Source organism: Patiria miniata, unplaced genomic scaffold (genome assembly GCF_015706575.1).
Source record: "Patiria miniata isolate m_02_andy unplaced genomic scaffold, ASM1570657v1 HiC_scaffold_3, whole genome shotgun sequence".
Classification (NCBI taxonomy): Eukaryota; Metazoa; Echinodermata; class Asteroidea; order Valvatida; family Asterinidae; genus Patiria; species Patiria miniata.
Window position 1 is genome coordinate 31,672,898 of NW_024037069.1, and position 19,450 is coordinate 31,692,347.

At 40.1% G+C, this 19,450-nt stretch overlaps 1 protein-coding gene across 11 annotated transcripts in view; it reads right to left on the reverse strand.

The window, feature by feature from the left end:
• LOC119737669 overlaps nucleotides 1-18,610 on the reverse strand; it is a 37,519-nt gene extending 18,909 nt beyond the window's left edge. For 7 of the 11 annotated variants that reach the window (XM_038212170.1, XM_038212168.1, XM_038212166.1 and 4 more), the window contains exons 1-8: nucleotides 12,875-13,023; nucleotides 8,148-8,247; nucleotides 7,403-7,594; nucleotides 6,309-6,419; nucleotides 4,777-4,939; nucleotides 3,722-3,813; nucleotides 2,955-3,146; nucleotides 1,090-1,185 (exon numbers count right to left, since the gene is read on the reverse strand). In XM_038212170.1, coding sequence (XP_038068098.1) covers nucleotides 1,090-1,185; nucleotides 2,955-3,146; nucleotides 3,722-3,813; nucleotides 4,777-4,939; nucleotides 6,309-6,419; nucleotides 7,403-7,594; nucleotides 8,148-8,247; nucleotides 12,875-13,008 — 1,080 coding nt within the window. In that variant the 5' untranslated portion in view covers nucleotides 13,009-13,023. Of the gene's footprint in view, nucleotides 1-1,089; nucleotides 1,186-2,954; nucleotides 3,147-3,721; nucleotides 3,814-4,776; nucleotides 4,940-6,308; nucleotides 6,420-7,402; nucleotides 7,595-8,147; nucleotides 8,248-8,610; nucleotides 8,772-12,503; nucleotides 12,681-12,851; nucleotides 13,024-18,473 lie in introns of those variants that run through there. The other 4 variants (XM_038212172.1, XM_038212171.1, XM_038212174.1 and 1 more) reach the window with 4 other exon arrangements.
• Nucleotides 18,611-19,450: the final 840 nt, after the last annotated feature.

The following is a 19,450-nucleotide window of genomic DNA, read 5'->3' on the forward strand; positions in this document are numbered from 1 at the left end:
TTCTGAGTTGGAATTCATTAAGAGATTGAGGGAATTAGTTCTATTTTTTTTTTTTTTTTATAATAAATGAAACCGAGGATTTCTCAAAAGTGCCCTTGACACTTTGGCTCGAAAGCCTGAAGAAACTTGTAGAGAGAAGACAATGACAAGAAATTACAGTTTCAGAGGTGGGAGGAAAACCCTGCAGAAGAATATTCTGGGGGAAACCCCAAAAATCAGGTGGGGATTGAAAACCCAATCCACATGTGGTCTGGGCAGGAATTGAACCCGGGCCATAGGGATGGAAGGCGAGGAAAGTTACCACTACGCCAACAGGGCTAGTTTGCTCATACAGTGGTTCTTCCTTAATCGTTCTTTGTTAACATTTCTTTTGATTTCTCGTATAGCCCTGTACCTAGGCATATATAAATGAGAATTTAGAGAAAAAAAAGGGGGGGGATTCAAAAGCACACAAGACTTTGTACAGTGTTTTTTAATTTATAATGGTATTCATGAGAAGTAAAAAAAGGAGAAAATCGGTGGATGCACGGAAAAAAAACATGCATTACAAAAACAAACAGACAGACACCCCAACAGACCAACAAAAACAAACCTAAAGATTGACAGAATACCCCTGCACGGAGTCTACATGTCTATGAAGTTTTCATTGTAAGGCCTTCAAGAGGAAAAGAAAAGCTCTTTTTTTTCTACAATTCCTGTTTGTTTAAGTGCCAGGTCAGTCTCAGTTTTAAACAAAGTATAATTCGCTCTTCATATTTCCAACGACAGAAACTTACTGAATGTAGATTTAGGACTCTGAATAACTGTCTCACTGGTAGTATAGCGCATGCCTATGTGAGGATTGTCAACGTTCAACCAATAAAACGGTAAAAAAGGCACTGGATTTCATAGGAGTCCAAATTTCATGTGACATTGGAAAAGAAATGTCTTTATCATCCGTTTAAGACCGACCACGTGACGGGCTCTCGACCAATGGGAACGGATAAACTGTCTTAGGTATTTACGAATACAATTGTGTGTAAGTGCCAGGTTGATGTCAGTTTTAAACAAAGTATGATTGAGAAACTGATCGAAGCATGGTATACTTACAGCTGGAATGACTCGGGCTGCTGAATCGTACGGACTCACATTTTCTGACCGCTTGACTTCACTGTTTCTAGTGCAGGCATACACATCTGCTGGGCTCTGCCATAAAAACAAATCATGCTATAAATATTCCAATCTTTTCCATTTACAACAAGTCAGCGGCATTTCATTCTAGATCCATAAGGCCCCCCCCCCACCCCAGTGAGTAATAATTCTCATAATAAGCACACTTCGGGTGCACAATTTGAGCAGAAAACTCCAAAACTGAACAGTGTCTTCCTGAAATGACATCACAGCATCAGCTCCCTCATTTTTCAATAAGATTATTATCCCAAAGGGATGTGAAATAGTTTGCATACATTTAAAGAGGTTGTGGAATGCTCGAAGACATTTCCGTTATTTTTCGGGTATATGTAGCCTTAGGTGTGATGAAATAAAAACGACTATTGTGTCTGTCTGAAATGAGTACAAAAGGTACTTTTGAGAGCTGTTTTTCAGGTCCTGTTTCGACCCGAACGTGCAATTTGTGTAAAAGTCGTCGTTGGGGGCAGCAAACAAAACATAGTTAATCGTGACGTAATAAACAGGACTCCCGATGCAGCGTAGTATAAAAGGTCCTGTTTATTACGTCACGATTTTTCTCATTTTACAAAGAACCCGACGACTGTTGATTTCAATTATGCACTCACCGACCAACAAATTACTCGATGAATTTCAGTTTTATAAAAATATAAATGCACATTACAAAAGAATGGAACTTTGTCATTATGATATATATGGGTCTACTCTACAATAAAAAAATATAAAAAACAAAAGGACTTTCAGCATTCCACAACCTCTTTAGGAAAAGTAGAAAGTTGCCCAAAATACGTTCCCAAGTAAAAATCATGTCCTGGGCATTTTACATGTAAGTAATGTAAATGGGGCTTAACCCTCCTGCTGTCTGAGCAATCACAGACAGTCAAAAAACTTCAATCCTGTTCCCCTGCCATGCCTTTCACACAGGCTGGTCACCAACAGTCAGATCATACTTCAAGCAAGCTCTGTGACCATGTGAGTAAGTCAAATCTAGCGAAAGGAAAAAAGCATGCAAGCAGTAGGCATAGCTGGCTTGATCATCAATCTCTGCTCCAGTCAAAGCAAGTGACATTAACAGTCACAGCCAGTCATTCCTGCTGACTCACCCGTTAACTTGACTGATTTTGACTGAAAGGATAACTTTACACAGATTGTATGTAAAGGTATAGTCCATCTTTTGTAATTTGTGCATTTTGTTCGTTTTTGAAGCAACAGAATTGCTCAAAATCTAAAGAAAGGGTACTGAACAACTAACCTGACCAAGTTTCTGCTAACTTCGGCTGTATTTTTCGAGAAAAACAGCATTCTAGGATCTAAATTCAAATCAAAAGTTGCTGAATCACGTTTTGAATTGGACCTGAATTCAGCGTCCGAGACACGTTCTCACTCAGCCGATTGCAGCTACGCGATGTCGCGCACTGATCTGACGAATTATAGCAACCGCGTGGGCGTATGCATCCTGTCAACGCTTGCGCGCGCTTTGCCAAATAAAAAGACAAACTACTTACGGAAATTTCCAACAGTGCTTCTTAATACACACCATTGGAAAGGCCTTCTTTCGTTGATTTCTTCAAAATGACAGCTTGCCAGAAAGAAAAATTCCACAGGGAGTTTAGTCCCCTTACTATCTTTTAACCAAGTATGTTTTTTCAACAATAATTACGCCAGTTACATTTTGGATACAGTGTAGCTGCAAATGATGGACTCTGGCTTTTAAGGATTTTAAGCATAAAGATTATGATGGAAAAAAGGAGCGTAATAAAAAGTCAAGTCTGTGCACCTAAACCTACCATGCCCTCGGTTGTTGCCGCTGGTCGAAGGCCAAAGGCCACCCAGCTAAGACTACCGTTTAGCGAGGCCCTTAAAGCAAACTGCGTCTGGCCATCAGCTGTGTTTTCCCAGGTCAAGAACGCTGTGCAGTCGTCACCCTCACACGTTGGAGGTTGCCTGAAGCAGCCTCGAGTCGTGCCGCAACCGAGCAGCTACAATTGGGCAAAAATTGGAGTTGACAAAATGTCAAAACTCTTTACCTAGAGTCTAACAATTGACCTATTTGGAGAATACACATGTATATATATTGAATTCAATTGACCGTCCTTTAAATAGAGCCGAGACCTCATGACGTAATGGCTTTGTTTACTTAAGCGCTTTCCTATAGGAGCGAAGTCTGGCCGCCAGACAAAGTAGGGACTGTTTACCACATCGGAAAGCGCACATGTAAACAAAGCGTGACGTCATTAGGTCTCAGGCCTGTTGGATATGTTGAGAATAACTGAAATATTAAATTCTCCTCTTTGCTAAAGCGTTGATAAAATGTTCAGTGGACTCCTGAAAATAGACTTGATTTTCGGTGCTTCTTATATGTAGCTAGTTCCGAGGGTTTGTGAAAAAAAATTGGACAAGAAATAAATGAATCCCTTAATGTCAAAACCCAAAGAATTACCAAATAGTGCCCAGATGGATCAATACCCGAATCTTTGACCGAAGAATGAAAATGCCCTGATGGTTTTTACTTTGGAAAAGTACTTAATGTCTCTGCTGGTTTGTTTGTACATACCTCTGGTTCAGGCGGCACGACAAAGTCTGACTGTAACTTCAAAGCTATGGGGGTCTCTCGACGCGCAGCATGGTAAGTAGAATTAATGGTTCCTGCAAAAAAATAAACAGCCAAAGTGATACATACATGTACGTACCCTACTGCAGCTGTGCAATAGACTCCAGAAACAAACGTGGCCCAATAAACATTGTGCATGAAAAAGTCATTACTTTGCTCAAAAGGTGGTCATATTAGCTTATCAAATTTAATAATATTTCAAAGCCTATCGTCTTGTTTATAATTGGCGAAAACATCAAGGAAATTCATCCATGCAAACCAGAGATATCGTTGATTTTGTAAGGCTATATTATTTTCCTCCTGCACAATTAGAATCCTGTTGTTAGTTTTAAATTTGGAGAAGCCGTGAACAAGAGCGTGCAAGCGATGACATGACACGCACATGCGTGCGTGATGGCTATTATTCTTCAGATCAGCGAGTGACATCACTTAACTGCAATCGACTGAATGAGAATGTGTCCTGGACGCTGACTTCGAGCGCAATTCAAAACATGACTCCGCAACTTTTAAACTGAAATCAAGATTTTACAATATCGTTTTCTGGGAACATACTGTATTTATTTATTTATTTATTTCGTGTTATTTGACCAGGGTAGCCCCATCAGTTGTCAATGAACTGTTCTCCCTGTGGGCCCTGGATTACATAAAAACATGATATAATAACGACAAAAATTACAAAAAAACACACAATAAAAGACATAATGAATACATTCCAAAAAAATAATCCAAGGAATTAAAACCACACAAAATTCAAACCCTAAATTACAACAGACGATGTTTAACCTAACCCAAGCAATTAAACCACACAAAATTAAAACCCTAGATTAAAACAGACGATGTATAGATAAACTGTACAGCATTCACTGAGCTAAAACTTGATCAGGTTTGTTGTTAAGCACCCTTCCTTAGATTTTGAGTACTTTTGTTGCTTCAAATTTAAAAAAAAAAGACAAATGTGCTCTACCTTTAAATGAGGATTTCAAATTGTGAAATCTTACCATCAGCATTGATGCCGTTGCCGACAGCCAGCAAAAGGTAGTAGGCATTGTCCCCGCTTATGTCGTAGAAAGTCGCATCGCCAGTTGCAATGCTGGCGATTCGTGTGAAGACGCAACTGATCACATTGTCGGCGTAAGACAATAACTCAGTGGTTACAGAATTCTGAGAGAGAATGATCAGTCAAAACTTGAACTTGACAATGAGATTTGACTCAGGTCATGGCAATTAATGCTGTAAGGCCAAAAAAAAAAGTCTCCAGTTTCTGGTATGGAGCTTGCCTGATTTTTTGCTTCAAATGTCGGCTGATGACTGCAAATGGTGCCCGACTAAACTTAGTGCAAATATATGGGAGTCCAGAGAGGCCACATAAAGCTTATTCTCGACCGTAACCCAATCTAAAAACACGTTAAGATTGTGCAGCAAAATAACTTTTTCATTTTGCCGACGGGCATGGCTACGGCGACGCGCGCGCATACCAGAAACCGGAGACTTTTTTTTTGGCCTAATACTCAGACTTGTATCTGTTCTCAAATAAATTCTCTTTACACAATTCTTATACTTCTACAAAATGAAGGTGGCAGCATGTTCTACGGTACATGTACATCTGTACTTGTACTCGAACATACACTTATAGCCCAGTACAATTTTCTTTGTTCTCAATTTGTCCTTTCATACTTACAATGCAAGTACAATAGTTTTCTGTACTCATACTCATAGTACTAGCATTCCATTATAAGAGGGAATGGACATTTTCTTAGTCCCACTTCATGCCGAGGAAACCAGGGTTAAAAGACAGACATGACTTTCGACTCTCACACACACACACCCAGGCGGGGTTTTTTTTCTTACAATGTAATAATAGTAATAATAGTGGATATTTATAAAGCGCACGTATCCACCAGGACTGGTGCTCAAGGTGCTACATCATTATTACCCCTGCTCAATGGGCAAATGAAACACTCCAAATACCATCTCAGCTCCCTGGGGAGTATACAGCTCGATGCAGCCTGTTAGGCGCAAGAAAGCTAATTCAATCACAATAACCATCTCTGCCCTCACAGGTACCCATTTGTTCCTGGGTGGAGAGAAGCAATGAGTGACAAAGTGCCTTGTCCAAGGGCACACGCACCATGACCCCGGCTGGACTCGAACCCGCAGCTTTACCCGCAGACCACGAATCAGTGCCCTTAACCACGAGGCCACAGTACTCCACTGTAGGGTCATTATATAAATAAAAGGCCCAAAGGGTGACATTTTTCCTACATCTCTGAACTGTGTAATTCGCCAACGAAATGGCTTTAAAAATAGTTTGAACTGTTTTGTGTATTTGTTGGACAGGTAGTTTTGGGGTTGTGGCCTAGTAGTTAGAATCGCGTCAACGCAGCTTGTGAAATATTGTCCAATTACATGCAAACAAATGGACGCGGAAATCTGAGACAACCAAAACGTAGTGTTCAAAAACTTGTCAAAGGGTTGTCTAAGGGGCGTGGCTAACTCGAAAACGGCAATAGGTATCAATTGTTGCACTTACATCAGGAATGTATCTTGCAACCGAGTTCCAACGCCCAGCGTCAGTTAGAATGTTTTCACTCCTTTCCACACCTGTCCCATCTTTGGTACAGACGTACACATCTGCTGGCACCTAATCATGTGAAAAAATATATCAACACTGGCATTAATGAACTGACTGAGTTTAAGGATTTGGACATAAAAGGAACACTGGAGATTCCTTGGAAATGGACGCTTTTTTTTAAGTGCCTAAGTTGGTTGGGTCAGTCTGGTCAGTCCGGTCTATTGGTGTGGTCAGTCAATGAATCAATTCGGTTGGAAGTCCTTTCAATCGGTTGTTCTGTTCGGTCTGTTCGGTCCGTCTGTTTGGTTGTTCTATTGTTCATTCACTCAGTCGGTCCATTTGGACGGTAAGTAAGTCAGTCGGTGCAATTGGTCATTCTGTTTGGTCCATCAGTCCATTCAGTCATCGGCTGACCGTCAACGGTCTGACGATCAATCATGTTGTAGGACTCGAGTCCAGGACTTGGACTCAATTCGGACTCGAGTCACATTTTCATGACTCGGACTCGACTTGAGTCACATTGGAAAATGACTTGGGCTCGGACTCAGACTCAGACTCGACCAAGATGACTCGGACTCGAGATTGGTGACTTGTGACGTAACGTAAAAAAAATGTAACGTCTAATATCTGTGCAACAAAGATAGCATTCTTTTTTACTCCATTAAGCGAAACACGGCGCCGCGGAAAATTATATCAAGCGGCCGCGTATGCATGCCTAGTGCCTGCACGATGAGCACCAGGGCCTAGTGTCATGCCAAAAAGTGTCCGGTATTAAAAGCAAAACACATTTTGGGTCTAAACAACATGTACACGCACAACGTTAACTATATCCACTGTAGAATTTACTAAAAAAGAAAGAATGGGTGATTGAAAATATTTAAAAAAAATTAATTAGTTTGGTGAATAACTAAGAACAAGTGACTTGTGACTTAGACTCGGACTCGAGGCTTGTGACTCGAGACTCGGACTCCGATTCAAGGCTTGTGACTCGGGACTCGGACTCGACGTTGGTGACTCGACTACAACACTGGTTAGTCAGTCCAAATACACACCATGCCAGCGGGTACAGATTCGGGTCGCAGTCCAACTGCCACCCAAGCGAGATTTTCCGTCTGTGACGCCCTCATAGAGAAACGCGTTCTGCCGTCACCAACATTCTCCCACGTGACGAACGCAATGCAGTTATCGCCGGTGCAATCTGACGGGTGCCTGTAGCAGCCTTTTGAGCCTCCACATCCAGTAAGCTGAATAGAAACAAAAAAAACACATTTTTTTTCAAATACACCTCAAAGGAAAACTTACTTTTTTCAAAGTCGAACAAAGAAATTGACTGCCGTGGGGTTTGAAACTGCAACCTCCGGATTGCCGTTACGGTGCTCTACCAACTGAGCTATCCAGCCCTATGTTGGTGGTTCCCCATTTTGTCAATATCTTTGTATCAAGGGGCACTAGTCAGAAGTCAAAAACCCATGCATGTAGCCAGGTATTACGATGCTAGCACTATTAGCAATATGTTGCAAACCCAGGAAATAGCAAAACAGGGATCACCACGACGACACGTCTTTTTACAAGTTTTCAAATACATTACAAAGAGAAACTGACTAGGTGCATTATAATACACCAATCCAGTGAGCAATGTGTTCTGATCAATCACATTTGTGATTTATGTCCGACATGCGTGCAAAAAAGTCTGACAATGCGTGCATGCGTGTATGATGTGCGTGGCTGTAACATGCAGTGTGGCGTTGCAGAGCGCGGGGCTTACTGCATTGGTCTATTTCTGTCTCTTGTACTTACATCTTGGCACGAAGTCAGCTGAAGACTTGCCGCTAGGTAAAGAACAAAGACTGCACAAACTGCACGCCTGCTGTCCATTCTGGACGAGTTGTAGTCACACCTTTGTACACAAAAAGAACAAAAACCATCACGGTTTTGATACAGATTTCACGAAAATTACGTTGCATATATACATGTATAGAAAACAAAGCCACCAAATTTTCCAATACTATGCAAAAGCGGCTGAAAATGTGGGCAATGCCAGCATTGTGATGGAGCTTTTAAGCGCTCAGTGAAAAAACCTGAAAATACATTTTTTTTATTTTAAAACTGGCAAATTGACGTCATTTGAGAGAGACATGTTACAGTACAAAGGAGTTTCAATATTCAGGCAAACATGCAGCAACATACCGTGTAAACAAAATGCACACAACCTATAAAAAAAAACTTCCCTATCCACTATCAGTATATAGTGTGAACTTACTAGTTGTAAAGAACAGGAAGGCAGTACGACTGTTCACTTTTAAGGTTGTACACTATTACAGTCTGAATCGAGAGCACAACTCCCATGCAGAAACTATACATCTACTGAACCGCTTGAAAATGGCCTGCAACCAACTTGGGCGTCACGTTTTGTGATCATCACAAACAAACCATCAACTGAACCAATAACATGACAGATAGCACGTACAAAGTTCAAGTCCACACTATTCAACTTGAAGAGTGCTCAACAATTATTTCAGATTTTTATCTCAGCCTGGTACTGTCTGGTACTGTTTATGTTTGACTTGTTTGCTTAAACTTATAATAATCCCACGCCCTATAGAAATAGGGTGGGGGCTGATAATGTGTCCTGATTTTTGGCCTCGTGTATAGAAATGTGTTGGCCTCTTACCCCAAAAACCTGAATTTAAGTGCAAGAACAAGTGTTACATTTGCCAACATACATGTAGTCCTCTGTGCACGAAGCAAAAAACTATAAATTACGTTCCCTATGCATTTTTCAACATATACCCCGAAATATAGGCCTAATTTCCTTTTCTAAATTATTATTTTTCTAGCAATACAATATTTAGTATTGTGGATGTACATGTAACGCCAAAGTGGCCCCTATAACGTGGCGCTGGCGCACTTTGAGTTTTTGCCTCTTGTCAGTACCTTGTCAGAGCAAAATCGTTACCTCAAATTTCACAGAGAGTGAAATTTCAGAAAGTGACATTTCATCAAGCTTTTAAAATTCCCTTTCATAAATCTTGAGTTTACGTGCCGGATACAAGTTCCCAAGATTTTCTGTTTTGGCATGCTTTTTTCCACTTTTTTTTTTTTTGCACAATGAACCCTTTTAAAATTCGCCAAAAAATAGGACCATGCCAGCCAAGAAAAAAAAAGCACAACGAAATAAAAAAAGAAATACTCATATGCTGAGTGAGTGGAAAGCTAAAAAATTCAGATCACTACCGTACTATACTGAGATATTGGACTTGATTGAGCATCACGTCACTGGAGTTGCATGTACAGTATGACATGTTCAATTGATTGCATGGTCAAAGATCAAACAAAACGCATTTCCGGGGGGGGGGGGGACACCTCTGACTGGTACAGCTTGGTTCCATCAACGCCCACCATTCATGAAGTGAATTAAAGTCCAGCCACGTCCCTTTTAAAGACAACAAACTCTGCCCTCATAGAAATCAACTCAGCCCCTCATCGGTGCCAGAACTTGTTCCACATTTTCCAGGGTATGCAGAGAAAAGCGACCGTTGATCAAGTGTCTTGCCCAAGGACAAAAGCATGCATTACAACCCGATTGGCTGTGATTGGACCCACCTTCAACAGAGCAAAAGACTTAATTACTACATCTTGATTTTGCATTACATGCATGTATGTAGACCACTTGGCAACAGCGTATGCAACATCTATGAAAGAACTTTCAGTGTACCAATTAAAAAAAAGGGAAGTCTTAAAGGGGTACTAGGTCCTGAAATCCCCGAATATTTTATGTTTTGGATTGTATACTTATCCTATTTCAAACATCTGGTTGAAAGGAAACCAACCTAATGTCTTACCGTTCCCGAGAAAAGACAAAAAACAAACCACTTGTTTACATCGGACATGAGGAGTACAAATACGTTTTTCATGTCGTTCTCAGTGTATGCTATACACGTTGTGTGTCTTGGGAACAGCGCGCAGTGACCAATCACCAATGCAAAAAGTGTGGTTTCTTCAACGTCCGCAAAAGGCGAACACTTTACGCGTACGAATGAAATCACAACTAGCATCCAAACAGCTCAAATTTATGGGGTCGCAAAAGTGGACCCCGAAATTTGTTTTTGCATGCATAATACAGGAGTAACACAAAAAGTTTTTGTGTTACTCCTGTATTATGCATGCAAAAAACGTTTTGAAAGGATAGTTGTGTGGATGTTTATATCCTACTTTTAAATGTTATTTCCGATTATCATCATCTCGTTCAAAGCACGTTTTGTAGCCCAATTGGGCTATTCCAGGACCTAGTGTCCCCTTTAATCACAAATTCTCAACAAAGCTAAATGCCCTGCTAACCACCACTTTGTACAATTCAGATGTTTTAACGAAAGAGACATTTAAAGCCGGAGTCCATCATTTGCAGCCATCCGAAAGTAACTGGCGTAATTCTTGTTGAAAAACAAACTTGGTTGAAAGATAGTAAGGGAACTAAACTCCCTGTGAAATTATTCTTTCTGGGAAGCTGTCATTTTGAAGTAATCAACGAAAGAAGGCATTTCCAACGGTGATTCTTAAGAAGCACCGTAGGAAAATTTAAATTAGTAGTTCGTTTTGTTATTCAGTGCAGCGCGCACAAGTATTGGAACGACGCACACGCGCGCGCGGTTGTTGTAATTCGTCGGATCAGTGCGCGACGCCGAGTACAGTCGACTCTCGTTAGTACAAACACTGTTAATACATAATTCTGGTTATTACAAACATAAAGCCTTGGTCCCGACTGTGCATTTATATGCACAATGAATGGGACTGATGTTCCTCTTAATACAAAATTCTGATATAACAAACAATTTGGCTAGGTCCGAACGAGTTTGTTATAACGAGACTCGACTGTATAGCTACAATTCAAAATAATTCAAAACATGATTCAGTAACTTTTGATTTGAAATTGAGATCTTAGACACTGTTTTTCTCGGAACGTACAGCTGAAGCTTAGCTGAAACTTCATCAGGTTAGTTGCTCAGTATCCTTCATTAGATTTTGAACTCTTTTGTTGCTTCAAACGAACAAAATGCACAAATTACAAATGATGGACTGTAGCTTTAACGATGTTTAAAGAGTACACTGTATGTTTACTAGCGTTTGGGAGTGTGGCTTATTGGTTAGGGTTTGTGACTCCTGATCAGAGGGTCAGGGGTTTGAAACCAGCTCCTGACCATGCGTTGTGTCCTTGGGCAAGCCACTTCACCCCACCTTGTTGCTCTCCACCAAGCAATACAAATGAGTTCTGGCATTAGCTGGGGAGTAAACCTGCGATGGACCGGCATCCCATCCAGGGGAAATACAATATTCTCCGACGTTTCATGCCAAGGAAACCAAAGATAAACACCAGCCTGAAACAACAGGAACCTTCACTTTATCATCAGTTCTTTATTAACTCTTCCAATGTCATATTTACTAGGCAATTTCACTCCACAGCAAGCGGTCATTTACTGATGACAATAATGGATCTGTGATGCCCTCCAAACGAAAAATACACTTCACGCATATGACTCGTAATGAAGAGCAATGCACTGAATATCTACCCATGATACGTTTTCCTCCTTTTGACTTTGGTGAATTATTAACAACTATTTTCATTTCCCCGCGCCTATATTTCTCATTTGGCAAAAATTGGAAAACAGTTCTGGAGAGCACATTTCATATGTAGAACATTCTAGGATCATTTGGAAGGAGCCCCTTGAAAAATGACATACAAGGAATGAGAGACAAAGAGAAATGCTTAAGAGGCATATTGCAGCTACAACATGTACATGTATGACATTCACAAAAAAAGGTGTTGTTGAAAAGACCATACATTCAATGGGGCAGTACGTATGGCCAAGTGGTAATAAGCTATATGGAGAGTAATATCAGATTTTACTTGAAGCGCGGTGAAATCTCAGAAGATGCAAGGGTTTGTCCTCTCAATGTATAAAAATTGAAGGATTCAGGACTTTGTATGAATATGAGCACAGAGCTAGAATGAGTTGGGTCCTATTATTATTTTCACAACCTGTATTTCTGGTTAGGAAAAATGTCTCATTCTAAGAAATGAAGTAGTGGTAAAAACATGCTTTCAATGCCTTTTTATACCATCACCTGTATTTATAAGGACGATAATGTCCCACTTACCCGGAAATGATGTAGGGCTACTGGCAGTCTGTTAGCATGCTTTCAATACCTTTTCATACATTCATAGATTGTACAGTCACCAATAAAATTGCGTCTATTATGATTTTCTTTTTGCTAGATAAAGTGCATTCAGCTTTCCAAATCAAGTGTCACCCCCAGGTATACATGTACATGTACAAAATGTACTTGCTGGTTTTGTGTGAGTGCACTATGTACTGGTACATTTTATCTTTTACCATGGATGATGTTTTTATTCCTCCATGCTTTTCCCAAGAACAGAGATACCGTAAGAGGCACAACATGGACACCCATTCAAAAGCTCCACTGACTAAAACATGTAGTCTTTACCTCAGGATGGGTGGTGTGTTTACCATAGAGCTGCAATCCAGGCCAAAATGGTTGGGGCACTTCCTGAGCCTGCCACGGTCACCCACTCCCCCGCTCCCCTGGTCAATGTTGTTCTCTGCAGTTGATGGAGCACACACCGCGCAATGAGAGACAACATTGAACGGGGGCCGGGGGGTCGGGGACCAGCGAGATTTGGCCAGGATTGTGGGTCCTAGCTATTTTGGCTTGGTATTTGATCAAGTGTATTGACCCACACCTAGCACAAACATGCATAATATACTTACACATCTTTGTTTATCTATTACATAATTGCTGGAAAGCAAAATAAGCTGTTCTCATCATGACAAAGCATTTTGCTTTTTTTCTTGGGGGGGTTTCAAGCATTTTGTTTTTATTTGGCTTGATATTTGATCAAGTGTATTGACCCACACCTAGCACAAATTTGCATATAAACACATCTTTGTTTATCTAGATTACATAATTGGTAGAAAGCAAAATTAGCTGTTCTCATCATGACAAAGCATTTTGTTTTTTTAGGAGGGGAGGGGTTTCATGCATGTTGTTTTTATTTGAATTTTTTTCACATGGAATTTTTGTTTTTTAATTGTATGTTTTCCTGATGAAGTTTAATATAACAGTTAACGTTCTCAAGTATATAATGAAAGTAAAAGCTGTCAAAAGTGTCATTCTATTTATTTAAGTTTCACAACTAAACGCTGAATTTCAAAGACGCAAGACAAAAAGGATTCAAACAACGATCAGTGGCCGGCCATCCCAACAGCTTATCTGTAAATTTTCAACACCAAAAATGCATCTTTTTACTGCATGCATACCTGTACTTTGTTTACGAGATTAATACCATACATGTATGTTCATTATGTACGTGCACAATAGGCCCTATACATGTAATTACTGAACTAACAATGTACCGTGCCTAATGCAAGGACATACCGGTAGTAAAACATTTACAAATTTATTCGGTATTCAGGGTCAGGTTGAATATTTTTGAATTTTTGTTTTAAGTTGCTCTACCCATGCTCTTATTTGGTGTTTTTGGTTTTTTTTCTCCAAATGAATTTTCAATTCAATGTACCCGGTATGCTTTAGTCAAATTATGGAAAAAGCTCCATTTTCTCAATTTTGCTTTGTTTACACATTTATTTTGGTAGCTTATGCGCCCATACATTTTGTAACACAAAAAAGATGCATGAATTAATATGGGGCCGCAAACAATTCAATGTTTGTATCCATGACTGAACACGGGTGGATTTCTTTTGTCAGATGTCCCATCGGACTTTCTCTGTTTTTTTTTGGCTAGCAACAAATAGCAATTTTAACAAAGAAAACCTACTTTCCAGGGTAAAACTCGGTGTGCAACTTTAATCTACATTTTGGATGATTCTCTTTTGTTTCTTAGTTTGAATTACGGTACTTTCATGTTGTTAATATCAAGCCTGACCAGATCTTAACCCTAACTCCCTTTTTGCTAGGATGTAGCCTCAATCCTGCAAAATCCTCCAATTGGCCTCATGGAAAAATAGCATACATTGTACAGCCTCAATCCTGCAAATTCTTCAATATTTCATGAATATGGTCCGTGGAGGGGTGACCACTGCCTGAATCCTGCTAAATCCTGCGGCAGTGACTGTCAATAGGCTGAGGCAGAGCAGTGACATCCTGGAGCAGTGCGGAGGATTTCAAGCATAACCCAGGCTTATATTTAGTATGCATGGCTGAGCAAAAAACAACACAAGGTCCGGCCCAAGACCTTGACAAAGTGCATCCTATGAAATCAATAATGCACTTTTACCATGTAACCTCAACCCTCCAAATTCCTCCACTTTGGCAAAGAGGAGTTTGAAGGATTTAGGGCATTTTAATTTGGTCCAGCCTAGGTAGTAGCTTTATGGTTCTCCATTGATGTGTACACCCAAAACAGCTTCGGACCACTTGTCTCCTTATTTTGTGTGGTTCATTAAAGGTAGAGTCCATCATTTGCAGCCATCCGAAAAGTAACTGGCGAAATTATTGTTGAAAAACTAACTTGGTTGAAAGATAGTAAGGAGACTAAACTCCCTGTGAAATTATTCTTTCTGGGAAGCTGTCATTTTGAAGTAATCAACGAAAGAAGGCATTTCCAACGGTGATTCTTAAGAAGCACCGTAGGAAAATTTAAATTAGTAGTTCGTTTTGTTATTCAGCGCAGCGCGCACAAGTATTCGAACGACGCACACGCGCGCGCGGTTGTTATAATTCGTCGGATCAGTGCGCGACGTCGCGTATGGCTGCAATTCAAAACAATTCAAAACATGATTCAGCAACTTTTGATTTGAAATTGAGATCTTAGAATGCTGTTTTTCTCGGAATGTACAGCTGAAGCTTAGCTGAAACTTCATCAGGTTAGTTGCTCAGTATCCTTCATTAGATTTTGAACTCTTTTGTTGCTTCAAACGAAAAAAATGCACAAATTACAAATGATGGACTCTACCTTTAAATTACACCGCACGAACATGTACACAGACCGTAGTGAATTTTTTTTTTTTTACAATGTATTCAACTTTCAAGATTTATAGTATCAACATTTTTATTTTTCAGCGCTGGAATCAAGGTAACTCTACATCAATTATTTGTGTAATCATGGTAATTGCGCAGAGCAAAATAAGGCTGCACTGAATGGTTTCCTTTTAATAATCATTGCCATGGCAACTAATGACCCTGGATGCCATCAAGCCTGGACCAAATGTGCTTTGGAAAATGAAACACACATATGACATGCATATAATCATATTTTCAGTTTTATTAATATGTGCAGGATAATTGTGCATGTCTACACGTATACGTGTTCATCATTCAATGTCGGCAAAACGTTTCTCAAAAGGGAGGGGCACAGTTCATGACTGTAGGTTAACCAAAAGTCGGCTAAAGAAGGAGGAACTTTGGCAGGATATGCCCCCTTAGCCAGCTTGCTCCTCCCCCACCCCAGCTTCTGCCAACTTTACTCATGAATACCAGTACATCGTTTAACACAGTTTGTTGTAGGGTTTTTTTTGGGGGGGGGGGTGGTTAGTGTAAATGTCTCAGAATTTACGTATGTACAGTTACATGTAGTAGGTCTATTTCATCAATTTCCCATTTTTAAAAAAGGTCCACACTTCTTAAAAAGTCTGTTTTACAGTAATAGTCTGGGTGATATTAACAAAAATTTTACATGGTGGATAATCTAGGTGATAGGCCTATTAAAAGTCTTGGCGACATTAATTAATAGACTAGGCGATATTAACAAAAATGTTACATGGTGAATTTAATGTTCATCAATACTGACGTTTGGCGAGGCTTCTTGATGCTATCTGAGGAAAAGTGCCTCTTCTTGCCCTAAATGAGCCTTTTTTTAAAATATCGCCTAGACTATAAGGTAATTTCACGAAATGTTCAATGAAGAGGCAAAACTAATACACTTTTATATAAAGAGTGCTTGTAACATTACTATTGTTTTTGTTCTTTCGGAAAAAGATGGAATGACTACAGTGTGAAATCCTAGAGTACAAAAAAAAACCAATTTACAAACTGCAGTTCCTTAGTATCGTGCAATATTTCTGCATAACACAGACGTTATGCGTTTCGTGACATAACAAAACCATTCTCACTATGACCTTGCCCTATTTAGAGATGTAATCATCAACATTGTACGTACAGAAGGCTGTTGCCATGGTAATTTTTCTCTTACACACAATTATGGGGTTTTTTTTGACAAAGAGATTTTGATGGACAGACGTATCCACGACGTGTACAGAGCCATACGCAAACAAATTCAGTCAAATTTCTGGGTTGCATGGATTGCTGATTAAAAAGGCCTATTTTGTTTTCATCAATACATTAATATTTTTCATCTTTTGCTTAACTGTCTTATTGAATTGATCCATTTAAGCCGAATCTACTTGTGTTAGGCCTAGGCCTACTTGTCACTTTATAAAATTTTCAAATTACAATTTTTTTTTAAATTGAAAATTAATACTTACCTTAGGTTGTTTATTGGTTGAGACTTTTTTTTTTAATATATCTTTTAAGACGTGCAGGATTTGTAAGGATGTCAGGATTTTGAAACAGACCTTGTTTATTAGTTGTGAGACAATCAGGCTATGTTTATCTGTGGAGTAGCTTGAGTAACTCCAGCTGACATGCTCCATTCACATGTAACACTGGAGGCATAACCTGTTCGTTAGAATGTGGTAGCAAGAGACCCTAAAAAAATCGTCTGGTGCGTTGTCGCGGAAAGCAAGACAACGAGAATGCTTTCCGCGACAACGCACCAGAGGAAAATAAAACTCACTTGCGGCGCCTGAAAGCGGTGTGGTACCCACATCGCGCGCGCAGATTTTTTTGATGTCATCACGTGATGCATACATTTACATAATTAGCGAAACAAAATGGAAGATAGCCGTTGGAACTGGCGTTTTTCAACGGACAAGCCACCGAAATCGTCAATATTTTTCACATTTTTTTTGGTGGTCTGTTTCAAGTCGATCATTAGGCTTCGTAAATGACTGCTGAATGTATGAGGTATGTAAATGAACTCTGGGGTGGGATATTAGAGGTGAAAATGAACAATTTTTTTAGAGAGGCCATTTTTTTAGGGTCTCTTGCTACCACATTCTAACGAACAGGTTATGCCTCACTAAAAGCCTGGATGAAGACTGTGGAGTGGATGTAATCTACTTGGACTATGCCAAAGCCTTTGATACAGTTCCCCACAAGAGGCTAATATCGATACTAAGGGCATATGGAATTGGTGGGAAGGTACTAAGGTGGGTAGAGGAATTTCTGAGAAACAGGAAGCAGCAAGTTGGAGTTAGAAGGGAATCCTCGGAATGGGCAGATGTCATAAGTGTGGAGTTCCACAAGGGTCAGTGCTTGGACCAACTCTATTTGTTCTATATCAACGACCTCCCAGATATTGTCTCATCGACGGCTAAACTGTTTGCAGATTGAGATGACACCAAGCTATACAATGTTGTTGGAAAGGATGGCTCAGATGGCAGTCAGAAGATTCAAAAAGATCGCAAACCCTGGAAACATGGTCTCAAACATGGCTACTTTGTTTCAATGCTGCGAAATGCAAGTGCATGCACATGGGCAAGGATAACCCGAGGGTTGAATACACCTTAAATGGAGAAACCATTCAAGAAGTTGAGGAAGAGAAGGACCTTGGTGTGCACCTCACAAGTAACTGCAAACCCAGCTTGCAATGTACCAAAGCAGCAGCTACAGCGATGCAAAGTCTAAGAGTCATCAAGAGGACATTCAAGCACATTGACAAAGAAAGCTTTGGGATATTGTATAAAGCCTACATCAGACCACATCTTGAGTACAGCGTTCAGTCATGGAGCCCCTACCTAAAGAGAGACATCATGGTTCTGAATGTCAACCAGTTCAAGAATAGATTTGACATCTGGATATGGGGTCTTACATGTCTTAAAAGGCTTAAACCTATACTATAGGCCTAATTGATATTCCCATCAAATCTTAAGTGTACCTAAGTAAGTGTTCGTTGGTGTCACACCCAGACCACGGTTCAAGCTACGGTTGAACCTCTGATAATCATGATAATATTATCGTAATACTCACCCGATCTCACAGTCAGCAGCTTTCCTAGCACCGTGACGCGGGGCGCCAATACATTATTGACACTAAAATTTACAAGAAATAATTGTGACACTGACATGCATGATCGATGCAGCAGTGTTTACGTAATATGCATGCAGTGGAGTACGATTGCGCCGCCAACGGCAACAACTGGACAGGCAGTAGTTGACTTCCGACCTACTTTACACTAGCGCTAGTGAGCTGGGGGGGGGGGGGGGGGGGGGGGGGGGGGGGGTGCAAACATTATTTTGTTCCCCGAAAAAGTGGGTCCAAAATGTTCCGCCCCAAATTCGATATGAAAAGCAAGGGGGCACTAGGATTCTTCCTGGCATCATTGCATGGTGGCTGAATCTTAATGCTGTACACAACATGGCTGCCTTTTTTTGCGACGTCACACTGAAAAAAAAAATGGTAACTGACCTTGGCTCTGTCAAAAAAAGATGCCACAATGAAAAGGGACGTACACGGCGGATCCGGGCGGGGGCCAACAGGGGCAATTTCCCCCCTCCCCCCCCCCCCCCCCATCAAAAAAAGAAAAGAAATTACCAATTACCCATTTCTTTTCTTTCTTTTTTACTCAGTGAGTAAAATTCCAGCAAGTTCAACATGCATGTTCTCCACTTTATAAAAATTGAGTTTGTCAACTCGCTGGAAATTTTGTTTCAAGAAATAAAAGTGGTCATCATATCCACGTTTTGGTATGTAAAAAGTCAGCAATCGTAATGCGGAAGAAATAAACCTTTGAAGACGTGAAAACTATTGTAAGATATATCAAGTTAAACATTCAGCAAAATAGATTTGTAAACATATAGAAAATTCTTCAGGGATCAGTGCAGAGTACCATCACTCGGTTACCTCGTATTTTTGAAGCAAAAAAGCAGTAAATGGTGGATGGAGATGAATAGCTTGCCTAGTAGAGTGATGTTTATCGAAATCCCGAGAAACAAAATTAATGGATT